The sequence below is a fragment of the Periophthalmus magnuspinnatus genome, chromosome 4 (assembly GCF_009829125.3).
Source record: "Periophthalmus magnuspinnatus isolate fPerMag1 chromosome 4, fPerMag1.2.pri, whole genome shotgun sequence".
Taxonomy (NCBI): domain Eukaryota; kingdom Metazoa; phylum Chordata; class Actinopteri; order Gobiiformes; family Gobiidae; genus Periophthalmus; species Periophthalmus magnuspinnatus.
Window position 1 is genome coordinate 12,889,667 of NC_047129.1, and position 26,162 is coordinate 12,915,828.

Genomic DNA, 26,162 nt, shown 5'->3' on the forward strand with positions numbered 1-26,162 from the left:
GCAGTGACTGTGAACACACAGTTGTGATACAATGTGAATTTAAAGGATAAAGCAACTGCCCCGAGTTGCAGCTGAAAGTTGCAAAAATGTAAAAAGACCAAAAATAAATCAAGTAATAGTTTGGCCAAGGATATTGCCAAATGAAACTGGTGGATTTAACTCCCTTGTTTTATAAAACTGCCTGGCATATTTTGTACTACACTAACAATTATGAGCAACATATAACTCTCTAGTCTGGGAATCAAACTGGGAATGACGCAGTGACACACAGAGACTGGGCCCTGTCTTATGTTTGTATATCATACATATAGCATACACAAATTGGTTTATTCGCCATTGCTGTTTTCCTGTAGTCATTTTGTACATTTGCTCCTGTATTTACAGTTAGACTAGATAATTATGTTTAACAAGTTTATAATGAAGATATAGTTGATGATTTACTCTAATATACAAGCAACAGATAATGCCAGGCCATATGTTTAGTTAAAATTGATGTACTGTGACAATTGCAGGCAGTGAATATTTGTTTACTGTAAAACTTTTCTTCCTATCAAAGCTCACTGTTCAGGCAGGCCTGTACCCTGTGTTGAGTAAGCTAAGAACAAGTTATTGTTGTACAACAAAATGTTTTGTGTTTTTTGTATTTAGAAAATGACAAACAGCCTCGGGTTGCCTTTTAAGATGCCTTCATTTATTTAGGTAAATTTACACATTGACACAACATAAGGTGACAGGAATCTAAGTACACTGAGAAGTGCAGCTGCAGTCAAGATGGGCTTCAACGGACTCAGTCATGTCAATGCTGCGCTCATGGACATCTGAGACTTGACTGTTGTCATCTGCACAAAACAAAGACACAAAATCAACACATTTGGCTCCCTGGTTCAGTGTTGTTGCTGTGATCTCAGGACACTTACTACGGGGTCTGCAGTGGAAGCCCACTTTGGTCATGGTGGTTCTAGTGGGAGTGCAACCGTGTCGACAGCGCAACACAGGGTGGACAGAGATGCACTTAGACTGCACACCATGGATGGTTATGTCTCTCTCCAGTTCAATGGACTCTTGATTCAAACGGCATCCTGATAGAGAAAACCATTAAGTTAATTTCAGCCTGAAAACATTTTAGTCTAGTAATCGCATACTGTTCTCTTACCGGTCTCATCCGTGCAGCTCTGAGAAGATAGAGTCCAGGAATGGGCGAAACTGATGGGGTTATCAGTGACACGCCCACTGGGCATGCGGTAATCGTTTCTCCTGTCTCCATTGCCTTGGCCGCAAAGACCACAGACTCTGTTCCTCATATACTCTGGAACACGGATCTTAGAAATGGAAAAGGATTGATGAGAGTTAACAACATACTAAATCTAAACAGTTATACATGTATATAATATTTTAAAACATTCTACCGAAACATCTGATGCACTGAAGTGGAGTTCAGTAATACCAAAGGTCTGAGCATAGAGAACTATCTTGTTGCCAGCCTTCATTTCAATCTTCACTGAATCTGTAGGAAAATGTACAGTTCATTAAAACTAAAACTATTAACTAACTAAAATAATTAGTGAGAGTTCTAACCCTTGTTGTATGGCAAGCTGTCTCTGGCAATCTCCTTTCCATTCATCGTAACAGTTGGTATTTCTCCATTCAGCAACATGTCAATATCACTGAAAGGGAATATTATAAGTTAGTTCATTGTCCTCAGATATTCACATTGAAGCTTTTTCTCCTCATATCCTTACTTTGTTCCAATCTTCACATTGACCATGTGACGGTCTGCACTATCCTTCTTCATCAAAACAATAAATTTAAGATCATCAGTGCAATCCTGAGCCATCAGCTGGTAGCAAGAATTTGGCATGTAGTTCTTATATTGCTTGTTGCTGAAAGTGGTAAGCTCTCCTCTCTCATATCTGCACTCAACTGGACAAAGATGACAAAACATTTACTTCATTTTGTTTTGATGAAATATATAAAGTATCCACACATATTGCTGTGCTAAGCCTTACTTCCACCAGCCTTTGCCAGTAGAAAGTGAACATTGTCGAGCGCTTTATCGAATGGAAACAGCTCCCTCAGCTCATCGGCTGGCAGACTGACGGGAAGAGACAAATAGCGCCTGTAGACGTACTGTATGAACAAGAAAATGTAAGTTTTCATAAAATATAGTATGGGGGTTAATGAGACTGAACTTTTAAAATGGTCTTACGGCTGGTGATTTCACAATAATACCGAGCACTTTCTCAGACTCAACAACCACAACGAGGGAAAGCTGCTGGGCCTCAACTGATCTCCTATGCAGATAGACACTGGACAAGTAAGATTCAACGATGTACTTGTAGATCCTGCAAAATAAATTCACTATATTGTTAAAGCAGAATTATGTCTTTTAACAAATATTTATGCATGAACTTACATTTTGACATTTCTGACAAGAGAAGTGGGCAGTCTATTCCAAGCCAGTCTCACACGGACTGCAACTTTGTTCTGGACCAGACCAGTCTCAGCTGTGATCATGGTGTCATATGTCTTACACTTCTCTCCCCATGCAAGTTTAGCCTGTTAAGAGGAGCATACATAGATTAAGACCTGTAGAGCCAACTTGAGCGTCATCTCTTATTGTTTCATTTTCTTACAACAGCTTTGTTCTTGGCAAGTCCAATGGCATCAGCACAGAAACTCCAGTTATCCTCAGCAGCCAGGGCGGCAATGATCATCTGAACTCTGTTGTTGTTTCTGTCCTCATAGGCAGCGATCTGATAGCCCAGTGGCTTGTTGTTGTTAGCTCTGACAGCACGGAGGATAAGTACAAAAGCTGGGGTAACGGAATCGCCAAGGAATTTGTTCTGGAGAAAAAAAGGTAACTTTCACTAATTTGAACATAAAAAGTAAAAAAAATAATATATATATATATATATATATATATATATATATATATATATATATATATATATATATATATATATATATATATATATATATAATTATGAACATACCTGTTTCCTGATGTCCTCAAAGGTTCTTGCAGAGGAGGCAGATCCTGAGTGACGCCGGGATGTCTGCAAAATAGATTATACAGATTGAAGGAAAATCAAAAACTAGAAATAATTTTTGTAGCATTAATATTTCAACTTCAGTTAACATACCTTCTTCTGGTGGTGTGGTTCGAACTTGGAATGAGAGCTCTTATGCTGATAAGAAAAATGAGCATGTATAATTACAATAAACCTGGTAATATTCTTTCCCTGTACACCATGTCACCTGTCTATAACTGTCAACCAGTCAAAACATTCATTTACACTCCCTTTATTTTGCAGCTTCAACTATCACTATCACATCGTCAAATTTATTCCTTCAATAACTCCTTAGTTGCTCCTCACTCATTTGACTGTAAGGGCTAAAAAAACAAAAAAACAAAAAACAACCCAAAAACATAACACTGCAGTATGGAAACAGTCTTTACCTGGGACTTGTGGACAGACTGTGAAGAGCTGGAGCTAGAACTGAACAGGGAGCTCAGGCTGGAGACAGTGGACTTTCGGCTCTTGTGGCTTCTGTGGCTACGGCGGCTGCTGCTGCTGCTGCTGCTGCTACTCTTATGGTTACCCCCAATGATTTTCCCCACGGCTCTGATGACTTTCCCAGCCATGTGAGACTTAGATGATGATGATGAGGAAGAGGAGGATCGACGGCTGTTACGAAGCACAGATCTGGAGCTACTGGAGGAACTGGAGGAGGTGTCGTTTTTCATGCCTGGAGCCAGGATTCTCTTGAGTTTGGACAGAATAGGCGTGCCCTCTGGGATGTCATCCATGTTCATGTTGATGTTTTTGATTAGCTTCTCTGCACTCTTGGGTCCTAGTTGGAGTTCCATTTCCCACTTGTCAACAGCTTCATTATTAGCTAAAAGTATGATGAGAAATATTATTATAAAGCTGTTGCTTTTCTCTCAAAGTCTGGCAGATTGTTCCTGCTTCAGAAAGACCTAACCAGTCCACAAGCCTCTAAATTCAGGCTACTACTTTCACCAATTAATAATGGCAGGAACAGTTTTTCCTATCCAGTTATAGCACATAAGGACTTCAATCTGCTGCCCTCTACCGGCCTTTTGATATGTATTGCAGGAACTATGTACATCATTTATTGAAGGCACAATTTTGCAACATGGATTATGAAAAACTAGGACTGTTGCCATAGCAGTTAACAATTCAGAACAAAATATTGTATCTTTTGAATAAGAAAATGCCCTCTAAATGTTGCATAGAACAGGAAGCCAAAATCCTTAAATATGGGAAAACGTTGGTTCACAAAAATGCCATTGCAACAAGTCAAGCTGATTTGGTTTGAATTTGGCTTACATTGTGTGAAAGAGAGGAGAAAAAGGTGCTTTCCAGCCAGTCTGAAGAAAGCAGAATCACTGATGAACATGGCATTGTGAGATGTGAGCTTGATGCAGGTCTTCACTCCAGCATTCTCAGTGCAGAATTTCTTGTCAACCTTGGAAGCTCTTGTCTTTTGAAGAGGCTGGTCCTGAACTTGCATGTTATCCACCATCTCCCTAGACTGAAACAAGAAGCCACAAAACAACATTAAAACTTATTTTCATAATATTTTTCTATAGTTTAAGCGTTTCTTTAATTTAGAGTTCATTTTATATTTTATTCCTTTGTTAGTGTTAGCTGTATTAAAAACTACAATAGCAATGTAGCATAACTATAGTCATATTTTACACCAGGTTCAGACCTAGTTTAGACCTGGAATAGTCCTATTGTAGATCTGGTTTGGATCCAGAGGTACTCAGAAGGCCAAATATTCTTTTGGGGGGTAGTTGATGTAAAACATTTGAGAGCTATCATACACCTATCACTTCAAAACTTACACGGGAGGAATGAGCAGATGAAGGTGTTGAAATTTTGGAAGAAATGTCTTCAGGAATCAGAGGAGTCACCCGTTTGGCCTGTCTTGCAATGGCTAGAGTGTCAACACTGCACACATGCAAGCAAAAATGTAAATCAGATATATTTTCATGTAAAGTGCATATTTGAAAAGGTAAACTTACTCAACAGAAAGTGCAACATTTTCTGGGAGGCTAACTGGAAGAGCACTGATCTTAAAGTTGTTCTCAACAAAGTCCAGAGAAAGAGAGATTTTGGCAGGCACATAGACTTTGACCTTGACTCTTGAGACTAGGGCAGCCTGAGCAATGTCTGTATTCAGTCCCATCACAGCAAATGTGTTGAGGGCCATGCTATAAGAAAAAAGAATATAATAAAATAATAGATCCAAATGCATTTTAATTATATATAACTATATATCAATTGCACCTCTTACCTTGGCTTGATCTCAGCATCAATGTTGGTCTTGTGCTTCAGAAGGTCAGAAATATGGAAGTTCTGTGGCAGGTTGGCCTGGAATTTGGCTGTAATAACAAGTAATCATATATATATATATATATATATATATATGTGTGTATTTTTCCAGTAATGTAGTTTCGTATTTCCATTTAACGTACCGTGGACATCTGCTCCAGTGACAGCAACAGTGTAGAGAGCGAGCTCCATGGGCAGACCTGCAGCAGTGGACATGATGCGTCTGATCTCAGTGGGCATCACTGCCTTGACCCAGCGTGTGGAGACACCATTTTGGAACAAGTGGCGGAGGACATTCATGCCATGCTCCTTGATGTCAATCTCAGAGGAAATCTGCAAAGAAAACAAATGACATGGTCAGGTTGACATGTTTTTGTTTGTTTGTTTTTTTTGTTTTTTTAATCAGAGCAACAATAAAAAGAGAAGTTTTAAGGTACCTTAATTGCCTCCTCAATGACATGTTTGTCAACGTCAATAAAAGCGATTTCCTGTCCCAGAACCTTGATGTACGCAGAGCCCATTAATTGGGTGATTGGTATAGACTTCCAGTTGAGAAACTGTTGACAGAAGGAAGCACTATTTTATCATTTGCCACTTGTTTATGGTTAATTTTAATGTTCAGCTTACAGCTTTAAGGATACGCTTCATCTTCGTTGTTCTGTCAGAGACATCAGAGATCTCCTTTTTCAGGAAGTACTCCTGGAATCCCTCACTTCTGACTCCGATCTGTAAAGAGTTTTACTTATTAACTGAACAAAAAATATATATATATATACCTCAAATTTACCAATTTACCTCAAAAACATCAGCAGCAGCTCCAGCAAAGTAGGCACTGGTCTTAGCTATAACCGTTTTGGGAAGGATGGTAGCAGCATCATTGATTAAATAAATACTTGCAGCAGCACCAACCATCAGAGGATCTGATACAAAGTTTAATTAAACAAAAAATTAGCTCAAACAGCATCTTAAAAGTGGTTTAAAAAAACAATGAGGTCTTACGGCTGTAGTAGTCTGTATGGAAGGCCTTGCTCAGCTTGATGCTTGGTCTCATTTGGCCCATGAGTCTGAGAGCAACATTAGCCTCAGATGCCCTATAACAGAAGCATTTCTGTGAGTACGTTGACCTGTATGTATTAGTACATGCTGCTGTGTAGGGAGACTATAGCTCTTACACTATGGAGTCTGTGCTTCTGGACAGAGACTTGATGAGAGAGTAAGTGAAGCTGATCACTGGCAGACTGCGGTCAGACTTGATAACGTTGACAACATTAGTCATCACTGCCATTGAAGACTTGATCTCAAGGAGCGCCATGATGGCAAGCATACGCAGCTCAGGGTGCAGAGTTTTGTCCATGAACAGCTGCAGAGCCAGGTTCTGGACCTTATTGACAAAAGACAACAGTTAAGAGCACTTTTCTTCAAAGATAACAATGAATTTCTCAGAGTGAAGAGTCACCTCTTTGGGCTTTTGTTGGGCGATGCCTCTCAGGGCCAGGATAGCTTCAATGTGAACCCTGTGGGACAGTTTATAACCAGCAGTGCCATGGATTGGCAGGAGCTTTGTGATAGCTTTGTAGCCCCAAGGATGATGAGCATTAGCCATAACTTTAGCCAGTAGGACAATCTCTTGTGTGTTTTTCTCAGCAAAGGCCTTGTCAAAATACACCTGGATGCGCTGTGGGAAGAATTTGTAATGAATATGTGTTGTTTTTGCTACATAATGTTATTTAAGATGAAATGCCTTGGTGAAATACCTGAATGTCACGATCATTCCACTCAGCCTTCTGAACACTGTGTCTGTGGACTATGCTACCATAGCTCAAGAGCAGAGACTTGCGCACAGCTTGTTCATAGATTCCTTGTTGCTGTGAGAGGTGCTCAATGTAGCTCTGAGGGACATAAGAGTCACATTAAAAGTTAATGCCCCTGATAAGAGACACATGACACACACTGTGCTGGATGCTCACTTACCCAAACCTTCTGGATGATCTCACTGGTGGGCTCCAGCATGTGCAGAGTTCCAATTAAAACCTGAGTGGCCTCAGGAACAGACATATCTCTCCTCAGAATCTCATCCATGACTATCTCCAAAGCCGCCTTTGTTCCAATGGTGGGGATGGCATCCATCAACCACTGCCTATTATCATTTAATTTTTTACATTTTCAGAAATCCTCTTAAATTATCCATTGAATGTCATTGAATGACCCACCTCTCAAGAGGTCTAGTCCTGTGGGTGGTCAGCAAGTTGCGCAGTTCGGTCACATCAGAAGCACGCAGCAGCTCGATCAGCTCCAGAAACTTGAGAGGAGCATCCTCATGTACTTTGTCTCTGTTACTGACAACCAGGTGGTTCAGGACATCAGCAACCTGAAAATACAAGAACAATTAAAGGCCCATAGTGTTTTACATCAGCTCTTTTTATTATTATTATTATTACTTTATTGTGTCATTTACCAGTGAAGCATGCTTAAAAAAGATAAAATTACGTATGACTTATAACACCATATTTTTTCCCCCTTGTGATATAAAACAAAACAAATATAGATATGTATAAGTAAATACACCTATTACATTACATATACATGCACATTATCCTAGGAATATACGTTTTTATTATTAGACAAAACTGAACCTGTTCCTTCACGTCTGTCATCTTAAGGATCCTGACAGGACTTCGCCAAAGCTCAGTGGAGAACTCATACTTGAGGGAGCCACGGGGGCGGTATTCAGCATTGAGGGGAACAATAGGAGTCTTGTAAATGCGACTGAAAACCAGGTTTTGGCTAGAAAAGAACAAATCATATTAATGGTTACTTTATCTAGTCTAGTGTACCCTGTGATTGGCTAAACATATGCTCAGTAGTCATACATAGTCTGAATGGAAGCGGCGCCGTCCTTCTCATCAAAAGGTGTGTACTGAATGACTTCATTTCCGGAGGCCTCCTGGATGATTAAGCCCCCTGGGACTGTCTTCAGCGTGTAGGCATATCCTGTGGTTCCCCTCAGGCTCTTTGAAGTCTGCAAACAGTTGTTCTCAGTAAATGTATTAATTATTAGTGTCCAGTTATCTTGGATGATGTGGACTTACCTCCTGGCACTTATGGGATGTCTTAATGTATGCCAACCCGACGTCCCTGATGACCTTCTCTTGGCAGTGGTTCAGGTTCCTGCTCTTGGTCAAAAGGATGCGCTCAGCCTTTTCATCCTCTGTGATGGCATACTGGGTCTTGCACACACCCTGGGCTCCTTCCTATATGCGATAACAAATATTTAAGAGGGTTGTTAAGGATGAACAGTATGTATTATGTCATAAAGTAATGGTTTTGTAAGTTTGACTTGAGCTGAGTAACAATGAATACAGATTCCTTCTTCCACCATTACTTTTGCCTGACCTCCAGCATTTCATAGACGTTCTGTGACTTCTTGATGTTCAGCTGGAAGAATTGCATGACGCCTCTGTGGATGTTGAGCACAGGTGTGGGGACACTCTCTGGGGCCAGGATCTCTCTCACAATCCCATTCTCGTACTTGAACTTGATGGGGGTTTTGAGATGAGCTTCCAGGTCGGCACGGAGGTGAGTTTGGATAAAGGAATTCTTTGGCCAAACATCACTGTACTCAAAAACCTGAGGATTCTCAAGCTACAATGCAAAAAAAAAAAAAAAAAAGTAGACAAATTGAGAGTCTGAAGCCAAGAAATGGTTACTTATTTCCTACCTCTTGTCACCTGCTTTCTGTTACAGTTTTTGGCAAGAAGCCTTCTATCTTTGCCCCTGAACCAATCATCTCTAAAGCCATTCATATACAGTAAATACACTCTTCCTCATTCTCTCTCTCTCTCTTCTCTCTCTCTCTCATTTTCTCTCTCTCTTTATCATCCTGTGGTTTTAACCATGTGCTGATGTGCTGCATCCCACCTCCACACAGTGTCCACATCTCAGCATTATCTTTGCTGTTAGCACATTTATTATGCTCTCCTTCCATTTCTCCCCTGATATTTATCATTCCTATTTTTTCCTGGTTTACCTGAAGCAGGAGGATATTTTCTTGGGCAGCACTGATTTTGACTTTGCTGAAGAGTTTGAGTCCGGCTTTGGCGAGGTGTTGTTCGGACAGACTACCCAGGATCTTAGCCTCATATTCGTACACATACGTTTCTCCAGGAGCAAAAGTTGGAGCTGTGAAGACATTTACATTAGCTTTACCAGAAGTATTCTACTATAATTTCACTTTCTTGTTAATGAATATGACTTACCCAAGTTTTCGTGCTGGCCAGCTAAAATAGAAAGATAATAATATGTTATTCTTAGGAACATTAGGCCAAATTAAAGCTGTAAATGTTCATTGAGAATCTAAAGTTTGTCCACAGTTATAGAATCAAAAATAACATTAGTAGAATACAGTAAAACAGAGTATAAGAATGAAAACTACTTCGATATTAAATTTAAGAAAAAGATGCCATTGTGACTTACCCACAAGGGCTAGAGCCAGGGCTAGTACAACGACTCTCATGGCTGAGTGGGTTGTGAAGATCTGCAGCCACCTGCTCTTCTTTTAAAGGGAAAATGTGCTGACAAGGCTTATCAAAAATGTCATAAAGACCCCAAATGTGGTAACTATCACACATGCCTGGATCAATAGCTTTGATCACATTATCAGATAGATAAACTGCCGGCATATGTGTAAATGCAGGATAGGGTCACCTGACCTGGTTGTCCTTCAGATTTTGTGTGATTTTGTGGTCAAATATCAGTTTAGCATTTCCTCTGCCATCATTAAATACCCCTTACAAATAGATGTTTTATGTTTATGAATTTATTTCCTTTGACAGAGAGGGCCCTTGATGGCAAGCTCTCATACAATTGAGCCCTGTTACAGAGAATAAAATACAGACATGCATTTTACAAGGAAGCTAAACAGATGTTTCATCTTTCTTCCATTAAAACCCTAAATATTTTATGGAGACTAGTTGCTCCTGTTTAAGGATCTTTTGTTTTGTCTGGACTGTGCACAAATGTTTCTCAAACTGTGGAACTCTGTCAATCTATTTATTCTTTTTGTATTTTTGATTGAATTTGAAAATTTAAAAAAAAATCATACCTTCACCAGGGGTTCATCTCCTAAAAAGTATTATCTGTCCAAATCTTTGTTCTAAGTATTCACTCACACAATTGGAGAAGCTATTAAATGTATAATAAGTGAATTATGACTTAACTTATTTCTGTCTTCTGGTTAAGACTGGTCCAGACCTTGTTTTACAGGTTTTGTGAGCAGGTGTGTTGTCTTTTACGTGGTTGGTAGATGGAGAGTATAGTTTCATGAGTATTAATCAGTACATGTCTGTGCTGGATTATTTATACTCTTATGAACTGTGCAATTATTCCTAAGTATTTGTATTGTCTATATTTGTAACTTTGCTAATGTAAAAGTTCTACAAATATTTATACATTTGGGAAACATATCGTACAAGTCTCTGTGTTGTGGTGATGAAATGTCAAAGTTTGGGGCATTCTGACAGTAGATGTTTGCTCACTTTGTTTGGTGTGGTCATTGCAACCACTTTGACTCAACATCACAGCGGTTTGTACTTCAAATGGTTAAAGATGACATTTTGGCATTGGCATCAAAGTTTCTTGCCAGTGTCCAGTGTGGAACTTTCAGGTATGGTCGAAAGCCAAAAAAAAGTTGTTTCAATTTTGTTTGGTTAAATAATAGAATTATCTTCCACAACCTTCCCTTTTAGAAAGTTTTGTGATACAAAACATATACAAAAACTTTTGGTGTGAATGATGTTTATCCAAAAAGCATAAATCCAGATTGAACCATGTTGGGCACGTTGGTTTTTGGGACATTATTAAAGTATCAGGTTTATTGCCTGCAGTCACTATGCTATTTATTGAAAAGTTGTTTCAAAAATAGATGTGTGAAATTTAAGTAAAATTAGGTGAAGTTTGTGATTTACCATTTAAATAGCATGTGTTTTTAATGGATACAATCTATTTAACAGCAATAAAACAGATCAGCTATTTCTACCTGATCAAATCCACAACACATACACAAAAAAGAAAGAACCCTTTATTTTATTTATTTGTTACTTTATTTAAAAAAAAAAAAAAAAGCTCCCAGGCCTCTGGTAAAGGTCCCGAGCGTGGCAAAGAGAGGGGATGAGACCACCTGCGATTTTTAAATTTATGTGTGTGTATATATATATATATATATATATATATATATATATATATATATATATATATATATATATATATATATATATATGAATGAATGAATGAATGAATGAATGAATAGTTTATTATTGTGTCTTGCATACAAAGAATGCCGAGCCCAAATGGGCTTATAAGACACCATTAACAAAAATACAATAGTCCAATAGTCCAGACGTGTATAACAACAAACAAAAACAAAAAGAAAACAAAACAACAATAAACTCATTTAAACAAACTCATTTGCCGCTTCTTCCAGGCTTTACATAAAAATAAAACCAACTTATAAACATTAGAATTAAACAACCATTTCATCTTGCTGTCATCATCACACCAGAACATTTCAGGACATTGAGTGAACATTTCAACAAATAAAGGATTTCTAAATTCATTGTAAAATGGACAATGCAACAGAAAATGAGCTTGACTTTCTACTTCGCCCAACTCACATAAACCACAAAGTCTTTCTTCTTCAGGGGTTTGAGAGAATCTCCCAGTTTCTAAAGCCAGAGGAAGGATTCCTGTATGTAACTGTGCCATCAATGATCTTTGCTTCCTACTCAAATTTGCTCTGACATAGAACTCAGCCTTAAACGTATCTTTTAATTGAATGTATGTTCGCAACTTGGGTTTAGTCAAGATCCCATTCAGCCACTGCTCTTCATAATTAGACATCAGTTTTGTTCTTATTTTGTTTACGCTACATGACAAATTATTATGAAATACATACTGAAGTTGTGCTTCAGCAAAAACAGCCCGTAGCTCTGCTGCCCAGGGTGACTTGGGCTTACTCCATACAAAGACCTTTTTTAAAACTCTATCATCAAGTTGATTAATAATTCGATTCCATAATCTGACCATATCACACTTTCTTTGGATTAAACCCGGTACCCAACCCATATCACCCTGTGCAGCCAAAACTGGGACAAACTTGTGCACTCCCAAAAAACAGCGGATGGCTCGGTTTTCCACAGCATCCAAGGCAGAACTTTGTCTAGCCCCCCACACACCAGCAGCATAATTTAAAACCGGAGATACACAGGCCTCATACAATTTAGAATATGTTTCATAACCGAGATCTTTACACATTTTCACTTTGTTAATCACAGAACCAAGAGCTCGACTGGCTGAAGCAGCAAGGATTTTTACCCCAATGTCAAAACTCATAAATTCATCAAAAGTGAACCCCAGATATTTGTACTGAGGGACATACTCAAGATTCACAATTCCAAATGTAAGGACCTTTTTACTTTGAGGAGCTGCCTTCCTCCTAAAATGCATTATTTGGGTTTTAGCTTGATTTATAGCAAGTCTCCACCTACAGCACCACTGTTGTAATATGTTTAACATCAGCTGCAGGTCCTCTTCTGTTTCCGCCAGGAGTGCAACATCATCAGCATAGAGCAGAATGCCCACAACATCACTGTCCATGTGTATCCCAATGTCCAGCTGTTTGATTTCAAGAGCCAAATCATTTATAAAGAGCGAGAACAGGCTTGGGGACAAAACATCCCCTTGTTTTACACCAGTAGGTATAGGAAACCACTCGGTCCTTAAATCATTCACTTGAACACATCCAATACAGTCTGCATACAGGGATTTTAATGCTCTATAAAATCTCCAATCAACCCCAGCCTGAAGAAGTTTCAAACACAACAAATCCCTATTGACCCAATCAAATGCTTTCTTAAAGTCCACGAAACAAACAAAAGTGGACTTATTTTCAGCCAGTCGAGTTCTCACTATAGTTGAAACAGTGTAAATATGATCAATACAAGCTCTGTGTTTTCTAAATCCATTTTGTTCATCCACCAACAATTCTGTGTTTTCAAGAAACCGTGTCATTCTGGCATTTAGGATACTGGAATAAATTTTATAAACTGTACTTAAAAGACTGATTCCTCTATAATTAAGAGGCACTCTGGGATCATTTTTTACCGACTTAGGAATGGGTATGATTATAGATTTGTGCCATGTTGAGGGGACAATACCATATTCAAAACAAAACTTAAATAAACAAAAATATATATATATATAAATGTGCTTTGTGTAAGAAATGCATAATAAAACATTCATTATTTCATTTCAGTGTATTACTGGGATAAAAGCAGCTATTCTTTGTGGAGTGCTTTATATTGAATGAATTATTTGTTAAGACATTCAAACTTGTTGTGGCTTAGACAGGACAAAAAATACAAGAAGGGACTTTGCTTCATGTCTTGCAGCATACACTGTTGACACCTTTACTTACACATTCCTGGCGAAAATGGCTGTTAACACACACACACTGAAGCAATACCACAAAATAAGTATATGTAAATATAAATATATATATCCATCCATCCATCCATCCATCCATTTTCTTCCGGGTCGCGGGGGCAGCAGTCTAAGCAGGGACTCCCAAATTTCCCTCACCCCAGACACGTCCTCCAGCTCCTCCGGTGGGATCCCAAGGCGTTCCCAGGCCAGCCGAGAGACATAGTCCCTCCAGTGTGTCCTGGGTCTTCCCTGGGGCCTCCTCCCGGTGGGACATGCCCAGAACACCTCCCTAGGGAGGCGTCCAGGAGGCATCCTGAGCAGATGCCCGAGCCACCTCAGCTGGCTCCTCTCAATGTGTAGGAGCAGCGGCTCTACTCTGAGCTCCTCCCGTGTGACTGAGCTCCTCACCTTATCGCTAAGGGTGCGCCTGGCCACTCTGCGGAGGAAACCCATTTCAGCCGCTTGTATCCGCGACCTTGTCCTTTCGGTCATTACCCAGAGCTCATGACCATAGGTGAGGGTAGGAACGTAGATTGACCGGTAAATCGAGAGCTTCGCCTTCCGGCTCAGCTCCTTCTTTACCACAACGGACCGATACAGCGACCGCATCACTGCAGACGCTGCACTGATCCACCTGTCAATCTCCCGCTCCATCCTTCCCTCACTCGTGAACAAGACCCTGAGATACTTGAACTCCTCCACTTGGGGCAGAGACTCACCACCCACCCGGAGAGGGCAAACCACCTTTTGCCGGTCAAGAACCATGGCCTCGGATTTGGTGGAGCTGATTCTCATCCCAGTCACTTCACACTCGGCTGCAAACCGTCCCAGTGCCTGCTGCAGGTCCTGGCTCGAAGAAGCCATCAGGACAACATCATCTGCAAACAGCAGAGATGAGATCCTGTGGTTCCCGAACCAGACCCCCTCCGGCCCCTGGCTGCACCTAGAAATTCTGTCCATAAATATAATGAACAGAACCGGTGACAAAGGACAGCCCTGGCGGAGTCCAACATGCACCGGGAACAGGTGTGACTTACTGCCGGCAATGCGAACACAGCTCCTGCTCTGGTCATACAGGGACCGGACAGCCCTTAGCAAAGGGTCCTGGACCTCATACTCCCGGAGCACCCCCCAAAGGACACCACGAGGGACACGGTCGAATGCCTTCTCCAGATCCACAAAACACATGTGGACTGGTTGGGAAAACTCCCATGAACCCTCGAGGACCCGATGGAGAGTATAAAGCTGGTCCAGTGTTCCACGACCGGTATGAAAACCACACTGCTCCTCCTGAATCCGAGGTTCGACTATCGGTCGGATTCTCCTCTCCAGTACCCTGGAGTAGACCTTACCGGGAAGGCTGAGGAGTGTGATTCCCCTATAATTGGAACACACCCTCCGGTCCCCCTTCTTATACAGAGGGACCACCACCCCGGTCTGCCACTCCACAGGTACTGTCCCCGACCGCCACGCGATGTTGCAGAGACGTGTCAGCCAAGACAGTCCCACGACATCCAGAGACTTGAGGTACTCAGGACGGATCTCGTCCACCCCCGGAGCCTTGCCACCAAGGAGATTGCTAACCACCTCAGTGACTTCAGCCAGGGTGATGGACGAGTCCGCCTCCGGGTCCCCAGTTTCTGCTTCCTCCTCGGAAGACGTGATAGTGGGATTGAGGAGATCCTCAAAGTATTCCTTCCACCGCCCGACAACATCCCCAGTCGAGGTCAGCAGCTCTCCACCCGCACTGTAAACAGTGTTGGTAAAGCACTGCTTCCCCCTCCTGAGGTGTCTGACGGTTTGCCAGAATTTCTTTGAGGCCGTCCGATAGTCCTCCTCCATGGCCTCCCCGAACTCCTCCCAACCCCGAGTTTTTGCCTCTGCAAATACATATACATAGTGTACATACATACATACATATATATATATATATATATATATATATATATATATATATATATATATATATATATATATATATATATATATATATATATATAAATTTATATATATATATGTATAAATTTACTGAAATTTCAGTTAATTTAACAGCCTACAAAGTGCTATGTGTGCAAAATGTAGGTCAAGGGATATAATGTGGGAAAATGATTATAAAACCAATTCACCAGTCCATACTTTCTAAGCGTGTCTTTGTGTGCAGATCTCTCCTTTTAATACTTCTAGTCTGGTGTATCTTACTCCCATTGATGTTTGCAGACTTTCTTTATTCAAACAGTGTATTATAATAGCATCTATGTGAAACATCTGAATATGACATTTGAATAGCAAGAGGACCATTAGTGTGAATGATAATATTTATACGATGTAACCAATGTGTCATTACTTCCTGATTTGTGTGTTTGTCCATTATGTAAAATAAATTCCCCTTCCTATAAAAGCATTGTACACACACCAGGTCTGACTTGCTTCAGGAGTTTATTACTTAAATTTACATAAAAGTGATTGATCAAACATTACTTCTAACAGACAAGATTGTGACATTAGGCACACTGAGGCGTGCACTGGCATTCCTCGTGGGCATCTGTGTCCAGCTCCACATCCATACTTTTACTGAAGATATTGTCTGTAGAGGACAGGTTTGAATCTGCACCAGAAAATAAACATGTTAGTTATGTTTTATTTTTTTAGCAAACACATGAAATTTGTTGGGACTTACCGATAGGTATGCAGTGGTAGCCAACTTTGATAGTTTTGGTCTTCAGTGGATTACAGCCGGGCATACAACGCAGAACTGGATGAACTGAGTAGCACTTTGAAGCCACGCCATGATGACTAAACTTCCCATCCAACTTCACAGACACTTGCTGAAGCTTGCAGCCTGAAGAACCAAAAGGAATTACATTTTTCACTTTATTTAACTTCCACATGTTCTCAACTAGCATTTTGAAGTAGGGTTGTATAAAACATTTATACCCAGATACTAATCAATATGAAAAGTAGTATTAAAACTAGATATTCATTTGCGCAAGTATCAGTACTGAAAAAAATGACGAAATTTGACATTTTCTGAAAAGTTTTAGTCTTTGGTCTACTGTACTTCTGAAATAGTCCTAGTATAAGACCACATGGAAACATTAAAGAAACTATTATTTTGTGTTGTTCTGCTGTTTAAAAAAGTGTGTTTTATTAATTATTGTTGTATCAAAATCAGTATTGCATATCAAGCCTTTTCCAGTGTATCAAAATCAAGTTTGAGATTTTAGTATTGTGACAAAACTATTTTAAATCACCAATTGAAATTTAAACTTCAGTAATTACACCCTCAACAGTACCGACCTTCCTCATTGCGGCAGGTCTTAGCAGCCAGAGTCCAGGTGTGGGCGTGGCTAACAGCGTCGGTGACAATGCGTTTGCTAGGTGTGTGATATTCCTGTCTGAACTCCCCATCACCACGGCCACATAAGCCACAGGTCTTTCCCTTCAGGATGTCGGAAACTACAACCTGTCACAAAAGGAAATTGTTAAAGGAGCAGTATGTAACTTTATTAGTGGGGGTCTGACAACTGTTTGTCCTCACGGAGATGTCGTTGCTTTGCCTGGACTGGCATGGCATTCAAATGTATTGGTCTTTCATTTCTTCAATTATAGGTGTTTTTACGGGGCAAAAAATATCTTGAAAACCATGCATTTTTACGGTAAGTGTGGCTATTGCTCCACAGATCTGACCTGTAATTTAGCTATCACCGTGTCTACATTGAGATAAATTTATGTTTAATGCCAGACTGCAGAACATTACAGGCAACAATGTCTCTTTGGAGATAAGCATGTAATGGACACTACCGGAAAAAGTGATGGTACACCTTTAAGTTTGTAGTAGTAATATAAATTCTCGGCCTTACCTTTTGGATTTGTCTGTCAAAGTAGAGTTCCTTAAGACCAAGCTCATGAGCACTGAGAACAACACCACTGTCTCTGCGCTGAATACTGACTCCTGAAATAAAAACACATGATTAGTGATGACGGATCTTTATATTACCACAGTGGAGGTTATGGACATACCAGGGGCCAACTCTGCCTTGTTGTCTGTGACATGCTGTTCTCTTCCATTCACTGCAACCACAATATGGCCGTTCTTCTCTGCAATGTCCACAGTCCTGTTGAGAACAATTGGACAAAGATAAAGTTAAATGCTAATATAACAAGTTCTATTGTCAAAATGAACAATAGAATAATAGTAGAATTCAACATTTGTGAATTTACTTTTTAGATACAGAGTGACCGAGGAAAAGACTAGAGTATGACCTCACAGTTTACAATCCAAAAAAACACCTAATGTAATGGTTTTGTAATTACACAAAAATATGATATTGCTGACCAATGTTGAGAAGGTTTATTTTAATACATTCTTTTTTCAGACCAAGGTTTAGTTTATTTTCAATCAAATCAGCTGACCAGACACATCACAGCAACATTATGTGACCACTCTGAGGAAGAGTGAGCAGTCAGGTATGAAAACAAACTAAACCTTGGTCTGAAAAAATAATCTATTAAACGAGTTGAACCTCATTGGGCCAATGTTGTGAAGGATCACAGCTGTACTTACAAGTCAGAAATGTGGACACGGAGTTCCCGATGTGAGCTCTCTCTCCTCACCAGAGCAATGAACCGGAGTTTCTCTGTGCAGTCCTGGGTCAGAACCTGGTAGCAGGATTCAGGCATGGAGCTTTCACACCTGGCCTTGTTAAAACTGGTCAGCATGTTTTGCTCCATTGTACAGGTCACTACAACACAGAAGGTTATTACTCTTACATCAAGTTTAAACTAAAAACCTTTATTTTTAATTTTTATTACTGTCGTTGCCAGTGGAAAATAGGTAGGCAATCTTTGACGCCAAGTTGTCGTAGGACTGCAGTTGAGAAGACGATTCTTCCAAAGGCAGAGAAAAGGGAAGACCCATGCCTAGGCTGTAGATGAGTCTCTGTAGTGACATTTATAACAAGATGTGCATTAGAATAAACCGCTGTAAGTACTAATCACATCACAGTAGATGGAGTGACAGGAAGGACAGAAATCTTATATAGGAATTGACATTGTACCTTTGGGGTCCTTAGCAGAATATCCAGCTTTGTCTCAGAAGCAAGCACCACTGTAAGTTTTATCTGCTTAACCACCTCTTTGGTCTTTGCAATGCTGGCCCCATATTCTTGAAGGGAGTATGCAAGGTGAGATATCCTGAACACAAGGAACACATTTTATAACGGAACACGTTTGATCAGATTTGTAAAGTGAGTAAATTGAAATTAAATATTCCCTTACTTGGAGATGTAGTGCTTAAATGTCTTTGAAACTTTTTCCCAACTCAGTTTCAGACGAAGAGCCTTGTTTTCATCCACTTGGCCGTTCTCAGCAATGACATCGGCGGAATACTGTTTGCAGTCCTGACCCCATGCAACTCTGGCCTAAACATAAAACAACATAAACACGTTATAATAGTTTTTCAAATGAGAAACAGTTTAGGAAAAGGCAAGAGGTACCATCAGTTTGTGGGTGCTCAGAGCGACACCATCAGCACAGATTACAGAGCGGTCGGCATCAGTCAATTTGGCAAAGATGATCTGAAGTCTCATGTTTTCTTTGTCAACATAAGCAGCGACCTGGTATCCCTGAGGCTTGTTGTCGGCTCTCTTAGCACGGATGACAATGGCCACCCTAGGTGTCACTGTGTTAGACAAGAATCTGGCCTGAAAAAAGAAACACAAAAGATTTTTATTTTTACTTATATCATTATGTATATTAGTTTCTTCTTGAGTTCATCGACCTGTTCAAATTTGATGAATTAATGAAAATGAAGTAAATTCATTAACCAATGTACCTTGTTGTAGATATCCTCAAAGCTCTGTGCACTACTCTTGCTCTGGCGAGAATTGTGAGTACTGGCGTGAGAATGCTGTAAATGAAGACAACAGTTCTTTAATACAACTTTCAAGTTAAAGAACTGATCCTACTAAAGATCTGTTCACAAAAAAAAAAAAATCACCTGGTGTTTGTGATTCTTGTTAAACTGGACCTCATACATCTCTTGCTGCAAGAAATTTTACAAAACATGAGTTTTGAGTTTTAATTTAACTTATAGTTTTAAATGAATATCTAGATTCTAATTACTTGAATTCAAAATATCTTTAATTCCTAATTAAACTTAATTTCAATAGTAGTAATTAACTTGTTTTAAAATGCTTCTGACTTCAGTTCATTGCTTCTTATTTCAAAACACTTTACTTTACCTATCTTATTATTCTTACTTCTCTTTTTCAAGCATATTTATTTTGTAACTAGTCAGAAATATCCTGAAGCATCTGAAATATTTTACATCACAAGTAATTCAACCTCATCTCATCAAAACGACTCAAATCCAGATTCTGAATTCAAGTTCTACTTACTGATTCTAGATATTCACTTTTTCCAGTCATGGCTATGGGTTATCTACCATAGGTACCTACATGCACATGAGAGTGTCTGGAGGACCTTGAGCTGGATGAGCTGCTGCTTGAGCTGCTGCTGCTGCTCTTATGATCAAGGGTCACGTAAGGTCTGGACTTGCGGCTGGCCTGACTGCTACTGCTACTGCTGCTGGTCCTTGAGGAGGAGCTGAGGTTAGAGCTACTGGAGGAGCTAGAGGAGCTGGAGGAGCTAGTGCTGTTCTTTGGTCGAGGAGCCAGGATCTTTCTCAGCTTCATCAGAACGCTCTTGTCTTTCAGAAGGTCCTCATCTTGTGAGATGGCGACCACGCGGATGATCTCTGAGGCTTTCTCGCCAACTTGAATCTCAATCTCGATCTTCTCCACAAGACTCTCACCAGCTGCAGCCAAACACAAAGCAAATGTATTCTATTAACAATGATCATACTAAGTAGTGGACTGGTCACTTTTATATAAGTCTGCAACTGTTCAACTTCTTTGTGTTTTGAGGGTCTGCTTTTAAGTTTTTTATTTTATTTTGTCTTGTACATTTTTGTTTTGTTTTGTGAAGACATGATATCAATAAACAATAAAATGTTATATATATGTTTGTTTTTCCAATATGGAGGAAAGGGTTACCAGGGATACCAGGTGACCTACCAAGTCAACCAGGCTGTGTTTGTTGGGGCACAAGGGAGGTGCCTTATCTGAGCAAATCTGTGTTCAGTGTAATAAATACTGGATTGGTTACATGCATTACTGATTGTGAAAATATGGAAAGAGACTGACCTATACAAAAAAAGTGGAAGGAGAGAATGATGATGATGACAGTGATGTGTGTGAGAAGATGTTGGGGATGGTATATGCACAGGATAAAGTAGTGACTGATGTTTTTTTGCCTGCAACTATCTACATATTAAAATCATAAAACAATAATTATGTTACCTACTTATTAATGCTACTAAAACACAGTCACCATCTAACTTATCTATTGGTTTAGTTAAATATAGATGTCAATTTGTTTTGAGTAGGCAGTATACATACCTCGAGCCACTTCAACAAAAATGTGATGTTTTCCAATCATGGTGTAAAGAGGAGAGTTTTTGATGAACCAAGCGTTACAAGAATGAATCTCAGCGCATGCTTTGAATCCAAGGGTCTCAAATAAGCCACACATCTTCTTCTCATATGCCTTTGGAATCCAGATTTTGTGTGAGACAGCAGAGGAGAGCAGCTCTGATGACTAGAAATAAAAAAATGGCATTCAGACATTTGGGAATAGTGTTCAGTTGTGTTGAGAACCTATTAGACACATACCAAGCCCTCAGAGACCAATACTTTTGAGGATGAGCTATCCAATCCCTTATTTGTGTGCTCAACTGGGATGATAGGAATGGTTCTGGCAGCTGGGAGATCTTCCACGTTTCTGACAACAGCCACAGTATCGACGCTGTAGGAGAAAGGAAACATTAAACTTAGTCACAAAAACAACAAAATACATAAATATAGAGAGAGTTAAAAGTCAGAAGTAAAACTCCATACCGTACAGACGCAACCTTGTCAATGCTCTCGGTTGGCAGCAGATTGACCTTGAAGTTGCCTTTGCTGATGTCAAGTCTTGCCTCAACTTTAGCAGGAACAACTGCATGGACCTTTACCCTGGACATCAGAGCAGCCTGGACAATGTGTGTGTTGACTCCCATCACAGCATAGGTGTGCATGGCGACACTGCGACAGAGAATAAACACCGATTTATATATTTTATTTTATAATTTAAAGAGAAGAAAAGGGGTGTGTTAGAGTACCTTGGAGTAATTGAAGCCCTAAGGTTGATGTCAGATTCAAGAAGTTGCATTGCACTGAAGTCCTCAGGCAGAGGGGGTGTCACAGTAGCTTGGACTGCAAAAATAGAATAACTTTAATGCACAAGCTACACTGAAATAAACAAGTCTGTGAGTGAAGTCTTACAGTCGACAGAGGCCCCAGCCACAGCTGTAGTGTAGAAACTCAACTCCATGGGCAGACCAACAGTCATGGGCAGGATGCGCCTAGCCTCAGCCAGAAGCATGGGGTGGGTGTAACGTCTCTGAACTCCAGACAGCAGCTGGAGCAAGAAGGCCTTTCCTCTGTGAAGAATTTCAGGTGTTTTGACCACCTACAAACCACCATGCATGTTAATATGAAACAAAGCTAATATGTAAAATATATTCATTTAAAGACACATTTACATGAATTATATAATCCATAAAGTCCTTGTCGATGTTGGCAAAGGCGACTTCCTGGTCAAAGAATTTGATGTAAGCTGAGGCCAGGGGCTTGGGTGTTGTTTCAGCCCTCCAGTCAATGAGCTGTGAGGAAAATATATGATTAAATAATGTCTGAGACATACATAATAAAAAGTAACAAAGGAATCATACCGCCTTGATAGTTTCCTTCATCTTATAAATTCTGTCTTTAGTATCTGGATACTCATTAAACTTCAGAAGCACCTCCTGCAGGCCTTCAGCCCGTACTCCAGCCTGAAAAATGAAATAAGATGTTTAAAGTTTATGTGTGCCAGGTATTGTGTTTATATGCCTTGTGTGTTACAAATGTTTTTGTACCTCTAAAACATCGGTATAAGCCCCAGCGGCATAGGCACGCGCTTTGGCCACCAGGGCTCTAGGGAAAATGCTGGCTGCATTGTTGACCATGAAGGCAGTGCCAGCCACTCCCATCATCCACGAGTCTAACAGGCACAAACACAACATCCATTTTTCATTTGTTTTGTCAGGCTGTGATGAGAGAAGAAGTCCTCATGTACTTACTGTGGTAAACATTCATATACAGAGCTCTGCTATAGCGGATATTCAATGAGCCCAATTTAGGAGTTATGATCCTCACAGCTACATTACAGGCAGCAGCACTGAAAGACAAGAGTATATTTTATAGCTTCCATCTATTTAACAAAAGCCCCCAGAATAGTGTTACTTCTCTTACACAGAAAGCATATCTGGGGCAGTGCTTTTGGTCAAGGCCTTCATGTAGCTGAACACAAAGCTGGCGACCTGCATATTGGGCTCTTTCAGCACAGTGGCAGCCATCAAATTCACTAGACCCATGGAGGGCTTGGCCTCAAACAGCAAAGCAGCAGCTGTTATACGCAGCTCAGCGTCAATCTTAGTGTTTCTGAACAGACTCAGGGCCACTGGTTGGACCTTAATGATGACAAAATACACAATGTAAGTAGATTTAAATATGGCAAATAAAAATAATCTAATTCAGTCTTAAGTATATACCATCTTAGGCTCTTTCTTTGCAATGTTCTTCAGTGAAGCAACAGCCTGAATCTTCAAATGCAGAGGCAGATGTTCAGCAGCGCTACCAAAACCAGGAAGGAACTTCTGAAGAGTCTTCAAACTTCCAACATGTCCAGCATTACCAATAGCTTTAAGAGCAATGATGAGCCTCTCTGGGTTGGCTGCATTTTCAACTGCATAGTTATGGAGGGGCTGTGAAAAAAAAAAAGGTTAAGCATCCATCTCCATTTAGCATTTCAGTGAGCAGTATTTTTACATATCACAAACTGTTCACCTTGACTAGATCAACAGTGCAATCACTTTCTTCCATGCAGTGTTTAGCAACCAGGGTCCCATAGCCAAGCATAACTATGTCCCGGTAAATGAAGAATTTGAAATCTTTCGTTCCCATTTCCTTCTCTTTCTCAAAAATGGGATTAAGAAGCTCCTTAGTTTCATGTATTGCAGCTTGGTCAGCTGTTACCATGTGGAAGGTAGACACTAAAGCATTAGTTGCTTCTACAATTCCTGTTGATTCTTGTTCAGTCCAATGTAAGTTATTCCTAATGAACTTCAGAGAAATATGACTTCCCAGAACAGGGATGGCACTCAGGATCCAGAGCCTAAAAAAATACATACACTTGTAAATAATATAATTTAATTATTGTATCAAAGATGTAAATGTAGTCTTTTTACCTGTGAATGGGTTTTTCTTTATGATTTCTCCACAGAGTTTCAATTGCATTGTAGTCTAGCATGCGCATGAGCTGGATGAGTTCAATAAACTTCAGTGGGGCATCTTCATGAACGTTCTCAACATTGTAGCGCTTCAGGTGCTCCAGTAACTCAACGATCTACATTGAACAGAGCCAAATCAGCTACATAAAAAAACAAACAATTAAAATACAGTATAATGGAGTGAGTTTAACCTGAGCATCCACATTATTGATTCTCAGCAGCTGCACTGGGTTCTGGAGGAGTTCAGTACCAAACTCATACTGCAGGGATCCACGCTGGTGATATTCAGCAGTGATGGGCTCCACACGTACATTTGTGACATCCATCAGTTTCAGCTTTTGTCTTAAAACAAAATGGGTATTTAATACGTGTCTAAGTAATACTTAAACCTGTATAATTATTGCAGTACATACTTAGCTTCCATGTGGGCAGCGCCTTGAAGAACATCAAATGGGGAGAACTCAATGACCTCTCTAGTTTCCACTTCCTCAATCTGAGTAGCAGCAGCTGCAGTCTTCAGGATGTAGTTCATTACTGTTTCACCATTTAAGGCCTTGGATCTCTGCAATGCCAATACAGACTTTAAATGACACCACACTAGAATTAATATAAAAACACTATTGATGAGCAAACGTGCGTACAGTATCACATTCATGTAATTTCCTCATGTATGCCAAGCCAATGTCTTTTACAATCTTGTTCTGGCATTTGGTCAGATCCTTTGCTTTTGTGATGAAGTAACGACCATCACCCTTCTCCTCAGTGATGACATAGTTGGTCAAACACACACCATGTGGCCCGGCCTGAAAAAAGACACATGTAACAGTTATTAGATATATTGCATTTGGAACATAGATATGACTTCATATGGTCTAAAAGCTCTGGCTGCACCTCCTGCAGGTCATAGATGTCCTGAGTTTTCTTGATATTCAGCTGGAAAATGTTGATGATGCCTTTGCAGATGTTCAGGATAGTGGTGGACACTCCGTTTGGTGCATACACTTTTCCCACAATGCCATTGGCGTACTCAAATCTGACAGGGGTCTGGAACTGAGCAGCCAGGGCTTCGCTTAGCTTGGTAGACTCAATGTATGCATCTTTTGGCCAGACACCATTATACTCAAATATCTTAGGGTCTGCAAGCTATAGATTAAAAGATAGTTAGCAATTGTAACTTTTACTAAATACGATGTGGCACTGTTCATTTATAAAACAGTTGTACCTTCAACAAAAGGTTATCCTGAGCTTGTGCATAAATCCGAACTTTGCTTTGTATTTTCAGGCCTGCTTTTGCAAGACCTTCCTCTGGAAGACCTCCCAGAATCTCGGCTTCATAATTGTACTCATAGGTCTTTCCAATAGCAAACTCAGGGACTACAGTGACAGATTTTAAATATTCATAATGGTTATAATAGTAATCAAAAATAGAATAAGCCTAGTAATAATAAGTTAAATAAAACCTTACCCAGATTGACTTGGTTAGCCACTGAAAAATATGTATAAAAGGCATAATTTATTCCATTAATTTTTCACACAAAAAATACACATCAAATGGTAAAATCCTACCTGCAAGGGCCACAGTGAGTGTGAGCACAAACACCCTCATGGTGAATGTGAAGAACCTGAGGCAGAGGCTTCCTTTTAAAGCCTGTGTGCCATCTTTGTCCACAGAAATGCATCAGTAAGTCAATACACATTTAATGTCACAGGTGTTACTCTGCCCTGACCATGTAAATAAGACAAACACAGAAATCTACTGGAAATGTCACTGACAAAAAGTTACCACAACCTGACCATTGGACCTGACAGAGGGATGCCTGCTTTTCTCATAATGTTAAAAAGCCAAATATGAAGGGCAAAATGAAATCCAATTTTAGAATAGCCTA

General features: G+C 39.9%; 1 protein-coding gene across 1 annotated transcript; it reads right to left on the bottom strand.

The window, feature by feature from the left end:
• Positions 1-738: 738 nt before the first annotated feature.
• Positions 739-25,882, bottom strand: LOC117369822 (uncharacterized). The gene is given in 70 exon segments (XM_055221366.1): positions 739-839; positions 918-1,059; positions 1,154-1,210; positions 1,212-1,319; positions 1,407-1,504; positions 1,576-1,664; positions 1,740-1,920; positions 2,007-2,127; positions 2,207-2,342; positions 2,414-2,556; positions 2,634-2,843; positions 2,994-3,056; positions 3,144-3,188; positions 3,461-3,900; positions 4,356-4,560; positions 4,877-4,982; positions 5,057-5,245; positions 5,329-5,416; positions 5,510-5,699; positions 5,804-5,923; positions 5,994-6,092; positions 6,162-6,286; positions 6,366-6,457; positions 6,539-6,747; positions 6,823-7,041; positions 7,121-7,255; positions 7,338-7,503; positions 7,577-7,734; positions 8,000-8,150; positions 8,237-8,385; positions 8,456-8,617; positions 8,760-9,008; positions 9,394-9,545; positions 9,623-9,643; positions 9,840-9,918; positions 12,735-12,855; positions 12,934-13,080; positions 16,356-16,449; positions 16,522-16,683; positions 17,142-17,307; positions 17,705-17,796; positions 17,865-17,959; positions 18,409-18,586; positions 18,657-18,783; positions 18,902-19,037; positions 19,122-19,264; positions 19,340-19,546; positions 19,678-19,752; positions 19,843-19,887; positions 20,309-20,354; positions 20,400-20,661; positions 21,305-21,503; positions 21,572-21,710; positions 21,803-21,988; positions 22,066-22,159; positions 22,229-22,415; positions 22,489-22,608; positions 22,678-22,779; positions 22,864-22,988; positions 23,068-23,165; positions 23,240-23,457; positions 23,539-23,751; positions 23,834-24,161; positions 24,235-24,392; positions 24,468-24,618; positions 24,690-24,836; positions 24,910-25,079; positions 25,168-25,419; positions 25,499-25,681; positions 25,838-25,882. Coding segments are annotated over 70 exon segments (10,209 nt in total).
• Positions 25,883-26,162: the final 280 nt, after the last annotated feature.